The sequence below is a fragment of the Vombatus ursinus genome, unplaced genomic scaffold (assembly GCF_900497805.2).
Source record: "Vombatus ursinus unplaced genomic scaffold, bare-nosed wombat genome assembly UNPS02014841.1, whole genome shotgun sequence".
Classification (NCBI taxonomy): domain Eukaryota; kingdom Metazoa; phylum Chordata; class Mammalia; order Diprotodontia; family Vombatidae; genus Vombatus; species Vombatus ursinus.
Genome location: NW_020954619.1, coordinates 16,755,080 through 16,764,777, shown reverse-complemented (window position 1 = coordinate 16,764,777; position 9,698 = coordinate 16,755,080). Strand labels below are relative to the sequence as shown.

The 9,698-nt window shown below is 38.2% G+C and overlaps 1 protein-coding gene across 1 annotated transcript in view; it reads left to right on the top strand.

Annotated features, from left to right (window-relative positions):
• LAMP5 (lysosomal associated membrane protein family member 5) overlaps positions 1 to 4,585 on the top strand; it is a 23,357-nt gene extending 18,772 nt beyond the window's left edge. Inside the window, exon 7 of the mRNA XM_027840267.1 lies at positions 4,407 to 4,585. Coding sequence (XP_027696068.1) covers positions 4,407 to 4,585 — 179 coding nt within the window. The remainder of the gene's footprint in view (positions 1 to 4,406) is intronic.
• The last annotated feature ends 5,113 nt before the right edge of the window (positions 4,586 to 9,698 follow it).

The following is a 9,698-nucleotide window of genomic DNA, read 5'->3' as shown; positions in this document are numbered from 1 at the left end:
GAGAGAGAGAGAGAGAGAGAGAGAGAGAGAATGAGAGAATGAGAGAATAATACATAATTGTATGGCTACAAGTATCCCAAGGGAGTTATCTATTGTTAAATTGTTTGGCTATTGCTAAGAGAGGCTTTGGGATGGCTTCTCAAGTGAGACCGCAAAGGACTTTTTATCAAGGGGCTTCTAGCTATCCCTTTAGATTCTAAATATGAACATTAGCTTAAATTCTAGAGAAAGCTGGGGAGAAAGATTTTTGTAAAGGAGAAAAAAATATCAAGGATCCTAATACTGAAGGAAAGTGAATTTAGGCATGCATTAATATATGAATGAATGTATACATTTTCTAGCAAGTAATGTCAATTAATTTACATTCACAAAGGAAGATTAGCATTAGTAGTTACAAAAATCCTATATAACAAACATTCCCTTATCTATAATAGGAGAAGAACCCCAGGAGCTGCAAACCAGGCCTTCTGTAATCAGTTGCAACAGAGATAGTTTAGCTGGCCCTGTCACAGTCCCCAACCCACCAGGATTTCTTCTACAGCACCAAATTCATGAAATGACTTGGTAGGCCACAAAAACAACTGTGAATTACGAATGATTTGAATCCAGCAGTCATTTTTTTAAGGTCTCCTCACCCTCACTGCTGCCAATTTTTTTCCATTAACTCCCTAGCACTCTATATATCCATAGATGACTGAGAAGAAATGAAAAGGAGATTTTTAAAAAGAAAAGCTATACCAGCATCTGGATTTAATGGTATATTACAAAAGCACATTTTACACCTTTTGTATCATTTGCCATATTTTTTTTAATATAGAAAATAGGTTGAATATCATGTGACCATGCCATTTTCTACTTAGCAAACTACACTTTTTGTACTGATGTCTAAAGACTTTTCAGACCTGAAAAATCCAATATGATAGGGAAGCTTTTTGCTTCTAGATTCCTACTTCAATAGGCAGCATCACTGGTCTAAGATCATATAATTGTCCTATATTCTATCTTACTTTGATAGTATCTGCTCTACCATTCTGGGACATTGAAGATTTTGTTTACAATTTTTCTAAGGTTTCTATCTGAATTTTAAAAAGAAAAACAAAACAAATATGATGGAAGTGACAGAAAATGTGATGTTTTCAAATTGTTTAATGTCAACAGACCTCTAAATTTTCAGTGACCAGCTCAAGTCTGACCTCCCGCAGGAAGACATTCCCCAACTTCCTTAATATCTCTCTGCCAGGATTGTTGTGAGGCAAAAATGGATTAATATTTCTAAGAGGCTTTGCAAACCTTAAAGCACTATATAAATGCTAGCTGTATGATTATTATTACCCCATATTGTTGCTTGTCTGTTTTCTAACTCTCGTAAAACTTAGAGTTGCCACCATATTTTGATTAATTTGGGCAAATCATCCTTTGTTGACCTTAGTCTCCACATCTGTAAAACAAAGGGACCATTTTGGGACAGCTAGGTGGAGCAGTGGATAGAGCACTGGCCCTGGAGTCAGGAGAACCTGAGTTCAAATCTGGTCTCAGACACTGGACACTTACTAGTTGTGTGACCCTGGGCATGTCACTTAACCCCATTGCCCAGCAAAAACAAAACAAATGACCAAAAAAAGGGGGGGGGGGTGGACTCTATGGTCAAAGGGTTCCTTCCAGTTCTAAATCTATGATCCTATGTTTTATTGCTGGTATTACTGTCTAGGGTTTGTTTTTCACGTAAATTTTGTCTTTCCAGGAAGATTGCTCATGTTCAGCCATCTTAGTGTGTGCACTACATAGAAGTGCACTCTCAGGTCCTATGATCTACAATTTGGAATGAAGCAATGTTCTGGTCAGGCTAGAGTGTACCAAGGAACAGAGCAAGAATTGAGGCTGCTTATAAATCTGAGGGGCAGCTAGCGGCTCAGTGGATCAAATGATGCTCCTGGAGATAGGAAGACTCCTCTTCATGAGTTCACTTACTAGCTGTGTGACCCTGGGCAAGTCATTTATACTTGTTTGTCTCATTCTGCTCATCTGTAAAATGAGCTGGAGAAGGAAATGGCAAACCCCTCCAGTATCCTTGCCAAGAAAACATCAATGGGGTCACGAATGGTCAGACATGACTGAAAACACAACAACAATAAGTCTGAGAGTCAAAAGTAGAGCCTGCCTGGGAATTTTTCATTCTAGTCAATAGATATTTTGAGCGCCTGCTATGTCCCAGGCACTGTGCTAAGCACTGGGGATATAAAAAAGAAAAAGATAGTCCTTGCCTTTAAAGGAGCTTACATTACAATCTAATGACAGATGACACATAAAAGGAATATGAAAAGCTGGAAGCTAGTAGGGCACACCAGGGAGCATGAGGCATGATTTTCCGAGGAATACAAACCAATGAGAGCAGTTGTTGGAAAAAAGGATAGTTAGTTACTTGAAAAGTTCAGATTCCTGCGCTTTATAAAGGGAGGCTTTGGGAAGAATTTAGTGCTCTCCCTTCCAGCCCTTTAATCAGTGGGGAGAGGAGGCTAAGCAAAGTGAAGTATTAAGTATCTAAAACAGCATGGTGTTGAGATTTTAGGTGATGGGGTAAGATGGGAAGTCTCAAGGCAAGCAGAGCAGTTGGTGGAAAATCAGGGCCTAGTAGGCACTTAATAAGTGCTTGTTGACTTGAACAGTTCTATTCTTTATGGTGGCCACAAAAGCTGTGATTAAATAATTAATCCTTTTAATTTCTCTGAAACCTGAACCAACAAGAGCAAAGAGGGGTCTATCTCAGCTATTATTATAACAAGAATCTTGGTCTTTCTGTAGGCTTTCATAATCTTTTGTAATCTGTTGGATCTCAGCTAGCAGGGCCAGGCCAGTTTGATTAAAAGGATCATAGATAGGTTCATGCTCTTAGTAGTAGAAGAGGCCTTAAAGGTGATCTAATCCGACTTTCTTGTTTCAGTGGTTTGTTTTGGCTTGTTTGTTTTATTGATACCTTTTGATTTTACATCCCATTCATTTCTAATTCAGTTTCCCTCTACCACTCTACCTAGGGAAGTTTTTCTTCTGCAAAGATTGAAAAAGAAAAAGAGAAAAAGCAGGTCAGCCAAACCAAACAACACACTTGAAAAATCTAGGCAGCATACATAGTTGCTAACTATAGCCAGCACTTAGCATAATGCCTGGCACGTAGTAGGTGCTCTTTTTGTATCCCCAGCTCATAACATAGTGCCTGACACATAGTAGGCATTTAATATTTTGAATTGAATTAATAAATGCTTATAGACGACTCAAATATATTCTGCAATAAGGAAGGTACACTTCCTCAACTTTTTGGTTTATTATTCCTTCTATTTACATTCTTATAATTATTGTGTATATTTTCTTCATTCTGCTTATTTTGGTGTGCATCAGTTCATCTGCATAAGTCTTCCCATGCTTCTGTGCATTCTCCATCTTCATCATTTCTTCTGGCATGATAACTTTCCATTATATTCATGTGCTTGTTTAGTCATTCCCTGCTCAGTAGGCTGCTGTTTGTATTTTACTTCTCTTTCTTTGCCACCAGCAAAGATTATGCAATGAATACTTCAATCTTTTGTTTTACAGATGAGTCAGTGGAGGCCCAGAGAGGTTCAGGGACTTCCTCAAGGTACAGGCAGCAAAAGGCAGAGCTGAGATTTAAACCTAGATATCTCTGGACTGCTAAATGTGGAGTCTAGAGATACTTAGGTTTAAATTACAGCCCTCTATTGGCCTCCATTGACTAATCAGTTTCTCTCCACAGAGGCACACATTCCAGGCAAAAGTGTATCCTAAAGGCAAATCCAAGTCCTTTTAAATCTTTTAACTCAGTTCCTCTCCTTGGCTCTCCCACTTGGGGCAGAGGTTTTCAGGGCAAGGATCTAGATACACAATGAGTGCTCATAAGTAAATATTGAGTTGATTTGGAAAATTGACCTTTTGTGGTGACTTATCTAACATCATTGCTTTCTAATATCCATTGACTCTTAGAATGAACTTGTCTGAGTTCACCTCCACCCACAATTCTGTGAATGAAAATATTATCAAGCAATTGAGAAGGAATAAGAAAACCTCAGGACAAGGTGGAGCCAAGATGGTGGAGTAAAAGCAGTGACTTGCTTGAGCTCTCCCCCAAACTCCTCCAAATACCTGTAAAAAATAGCTCTAAACAAATTCTAGAGCACATGTGTGACCTTGGTCAAGTCACTCTCCCCCAGCCCCTTTGCTGTTTCAGGCCTTGGTTTTTTCATTGGTAAAATGAAAAATTTGGATTTGATGACCTATAAAATCTCTTCCAGCTCTACATTGATGATCCTTTGGCTTGACTTGTGCTTTGGAATTGTCATGCATTTCAGTACAGGCATTTGAAGTATGTCACTGATATTCTGTTATCTTTTCCTTTTCAGAACATAAATGTCCTGTTGATGAGAGGGAGCAACTGGAAGAAACTTTGCCTCTGATTTTGGGGCTGATCTTGGGCCTGGGCATTGTGATAACACTCACAATTTACCACATACATCACAAACTGACGGCCAATCAGGTGCAGATTCCAAGGGACAGATCTCAGTACAAACACATGGGATAGGGGGAGACAGCTAGCCACACTCTAGCCACTGCAAACCTTTATCAGGTAGTGAAAGCTCAAACACCTACAATGCTCTCCTCCTTCATTCCCCCTAGGACACACCAATAGAACTGCCACATATCAGCCAACACAATTGGGAGGCTCAGCACATGTTCATGCTTAATCCCTGTGGGTGAAGATTCTTCTCTCAGATTCTAAGGGTGCGTATCAGCCCTTTCATCTGCCCTCTCCCCATGCAGGAAATTTCCTGGGGAAGTCAGCCAATGTTCATGTTTTTCTGGCATTGCTTTGATCTGCCTAGGCTAGCACAGGCGAGTCAAGGAACAACATATCAAACTGAGAGGAGAGTTTAGCCTTACAGAGTAAAGACAGGAACTTTTTTTTAACCCTTCACGAAAAGAAACCCTTTTTAAGCATGGTTAAATGAGAGAATTCTTATTCTTTTGGACGTTTTTGGATTACCCTGCAAAGTTGTTGATAGGCAAAATATATAGCACCCCATGCTACTGCAAGTTAACTTGAAAGTGATACATGCTTTTGGCTGGGCATTCTGCATGTACAATGATTGTCATTGAAGTGTTACATTGCTACTTGCAACTGATGATTTCACAGCAAAAGGAAATGTTAAATTTACTATGCAGACTATTTCAGGCATTAAAAAAACATAACAGGTATAAATATCAGAACTTCATATAAATTCATGTAAGTTTGTTTTTAAAATATGGATTAAAATACACAGTATATAGCATTTGACTTCATTTCTTGGAGAAAAAATAAACAAACCTAGTAAACCTCTATGGCATAATGACATAATCATAGAGATGGAAAGGAATTGTTGCTATTTGTTAAATTCTTCAGGAGAGTTGATGGGATGAGGGAAAGGGGAAATAGTTTTCATTTTGGTAATGCAGAGGCAGGAAGGTGGAAAGACTAGGAAGGTGGTTGAGGCTGCAGATATTAAAAACCTTGATTAATTTTGGTAAAAATAGTTAATTTTAGTCATTGAACTCATGAGCCCATAATATAGCATTCCTTCCATTAGTATACATTAACATACGTAAATGACTGTAGGTCATAGGTTCAGCATATTTAGATTAAAACAAATTTTAAGGGAACTGATTATACCTTTGAACTAGTCTGAAACCCCAGGTGTTTTCTAGGCTTTCATTTTCATTGGATCCTGGAGATCAAAGAAAGAAACAGAATCACAGAATCTGAGTTAGAAGATATTGGCTCAACCCAATCCTTAACAAGAATTCCTTCTAACATCTATTTGATGCATGGTCATCCAACCTTCCCTGGAGACCCTGAGTGAAGGTGAACCCTTCTGGAAGCAGGCTGCTTCACTCTTAGATAAGGCTAATCGTTAGGAAATAATTTCCTTATATTAAGCCTATATTTTTATCTTTGCAGCTCTCATCCTTTGATCCTACTTATGCCTTCTAGGGATGAGTAAAATACAACTAATCCTTCTTCCACGTGACTGCCCTCCACCACTTGAAGAAAACTACCATATCTTTCCCAAATTATTCCTTTTCCAAGTGAAAATCCCTGGTTGCTTTAATGGATCCTCTAGGGTTCCTCAACATTTTGGTTTCCTTCTTCCTTGGAGACTCTGTAGGGGATGAAAAATTCCTAGAAATTTAAGCTTATGTCTCCCATTATTTTTTTTGCTCTTAAGATACATGACAAAGTCCTAAATCTGGTTTCTGATTCACAATTCCCAAGAAATGTTAGGCTTTGATTACTGTCTCTAATGTAAGCCTTCTGTCCCTTCTCTAATCCTTTCTTCCTGTATCTCAGGGAAGAGTCTCCTGCTTTGCTTTTAATCTTTGTCTTCCCAGAGCCCCACCAGTAAGGTTTAGCTGTCTCCAATTCTACTGATGCTCTACAGACAGGGGAAGAATTCAGCTAGAGCATAATCTCCTCTCACCTTTTAACACCTAGAAACATGAACATTAAGAAAGTAGAAATCCAAACACTTTCTCCTGTACTTGTTCCTTCTACTGTCACCAGGCTGTGGGCCTCTACTCTATGCTCTCAGAATATAAGCAAAAGTAGGAAAGTGGGCAGTTTGGAGGAAATACTTGTTCTCCCCACTCCAATATTTATAGATGAAATAGGAAAATATGAAAATGACAAGCAATGGAAAGTAAATTAACACGCACGCCAGAGATGGAAGATCAGACTTTGGATAGCTTTTGAGGTTGTCCTTTTAATGGAATTCACCAATGATAGGAGTTCATCCCCAAATGTTCATTATCTGGTCTAGCCTTAAAGGCGAGAAGTTACAGCAATTTCAAATTTTCTATTAGCTGCCAGTGTATTGCATTACTGATTCCCAGAAGATTTTCCTACATCTGTTTTTACTTTATTATCTGCTTTGTGCCAATAAGAAAAAAACTTTCCTATTTCTCTTCTAAAAGAAACATTTTAAATTTTAAAAAAGCTACAGCCAGTGTTTGAGTCATGATTACTCACTCCTTGTCGGCTCTATTGGTCAAGACCACCGTTCTGGGTCTTATCATCCTATTCTTCTGTTGTTTTTTTTTTTTCTCTTCCAAGTTCTACTTCCCCCTCTTCCTATTCTCTTCAGCAGGAATTCTTAACCTGAGGTATATGAACTTGATTTTTAAAAAATTTGATAACTGTATTTTATTTTCAGCATTTAAAAAATCAGTTGCCAAGGGGCCCGTAAGCTTCACTGGACTTCTGAAAAGGAGGTCCACAAAAGAAAAAAACAAACTTAAGAACCTCTACCTAGAGACAGACAAACATCCATCTCCAAGTCTGATCACTTTATTGCTGAATTCCCTTTCAGTGACAACACCATTTGAATCCACCCATTAGTTATGAACTTTTATCTTCCAAAACCTCAATACTTCTTGTCAAATTCCCCGTTGGAACAGACCTCAGAACCATCTAGTTCAACTCCTATGTAAAGGAATATCTGGTATATCATACCTGACAAGTGGTTACCAGCCTGTGCTTGAAGACCTCCAAGGATGGGGAATCCACAACCACTTGATTGAATCCGTTCCCCTTTTTGATCCTACAAATTGTTAGGAAGGTTTCCCCAATATCAAGCCCAAATTGGCCTATATGCACTTCCAGCCATTGCTTCTAGTTCTGCCCTCTGGGGTCAAAAACAATAATCTAATTATTTCTTCTACATGAAGTCCTTCCAACACTGTGTTTAAATTTGTGTGGAATCTTAACCCTCTCAAACCTCAAAGTCCTCATTTAAAAGGCTAACTCATGGTCTAGAGCAGAGCCATAAGATTTTCAGATATGGGTGGATCCTTAGAGACATTTTTATCAATTTCTGTATTTTATATCAGGGAGGCATATTTATTTTCCCAAGGACACCAAGGCAAATAATGGCAATCTGTGATAACAAACCAAGTCTCTCAATTTTGATTATAGGATTCTTTTTCACTCCTCCACTAGTCATAAGATCACAGATTTAAGAGCCATGAGGTCCTCGAAGACAATGGCAAAATAGCAAAACAAAACAACAATAACAACGAAAAAAAAACCTTTTGCCAGGTCTTACGAAATCTCATAAAGATTTTTAGCATGGGCAAAACGACAAACTATCTCTGTCACATATGTTGATGAGTCTGGTTAAGTTGGAGAGGTTCAACTTCAGGTTGTGTTCGGTGTGACCCACAGAAACTACAGAAGACTATCTATTAAGGCAGAGGGGGGTTTCCATCAGTAAGAGGGAACGCCATGCCCATAACAGTCAAATCACATATCTCTGAAGCATTGAAGTAAGTGCAGCCTCAAAAATATTCTGATGTCTCTGACCCTTTGGGAAAGAATTCTGCAAGGGAACTTATCAATGTGGGTTTAAGTCTTATAGCTATATGAGCCCATTTCTCCAAGTTATCAAAATGGGGGCCTATAAAACCTTTAAAGCCTATTATATATTTTATTCTATTATATATTTTACCATTCATCATCCACTTTGCAAAAAATATTTCTTACATGTAACTTGATATCTTTTAGTTCTAACCTTATTCTGCTTAGCCTCCTGTACTTTGACTTTATGTACAATACAGTAAGTTAAAAGATGTAGGATGAGAGCCTTCAGCTAAGAATTTTATTGATGATAAAGGTTAGTTATTTGAGTGGGCATGTATGGGAATCTGGAATTGGACTTGCCAGAATCTTCAGAAATAATATAGTTTCTCACCTATCTGAGTTGGCTTAGGTATGGGCTCTAACTTTTACATTTAGTCCAAGGATTCTAAAGTCCAAATTTATTCTCTTTCATGAAAAAGATTTTCCTTTTGACATGAATATATATAAATTAAATAAAGAATGATGAAGAAGTGAGGGGTAGCTGATGCTGAGAACAAATATAAGAATTGTGGTATAGTCATTCAGTCATGTGCAGCTGGATTTGAATTCAAGTCTTCCAGACTCCAGGCCTTATACTATCTAATCTTCTGCACCACCTAGCGTCTCCTAAATATAAGAATACTATGTGTCATTAGATGAATCCTAATAGGACTGGAAATTTTGGTTAATTTGGTTTGGGATCAGATTAAAGCTACCCAGGTGTGGCTCTAGTCTCAATTATTTTTGCTTACTACCTTTTTAAAATGAATGTTTCTTTTCTTTTTTGGAACTGACATGTGATTTTATCAGTGTAGGAAATTCTTAATGAGGAACTCTATGATATCATTTCACACCTTCTCTGCAACTTAGTCTTAGAAAGTTGCCCAGAGCACAGAGAGATTGACTGCCTTTCCTAGGGTCACCCAGCTGGTATGTTTCAAAGGAGGGAATTGAACTCATTTTTCTCACCTGTTGCCTTTTCACTCACTTCCTACGTATACCACATCAGAATTCAAAATCTGAAATCTCAAATGCTGGATCGTATCTTTGCAGACATATTAATGTTGAGAAAGTCACCAGGACTGACCCTATCCCCGATTTTCTGTATGTTCACTGAAGATCAGGTTACTTCTTTGTAGACGGCTTTGAGCATCACAAGCAGAACATAAAGGAAGGATGAACTTCCTAACAAGTAGAGATGACTAATAGTGGAATGAACTACTTGGTAAAGTAGTAAGCTTCCTGTCACTGGATGTGTTCAGTC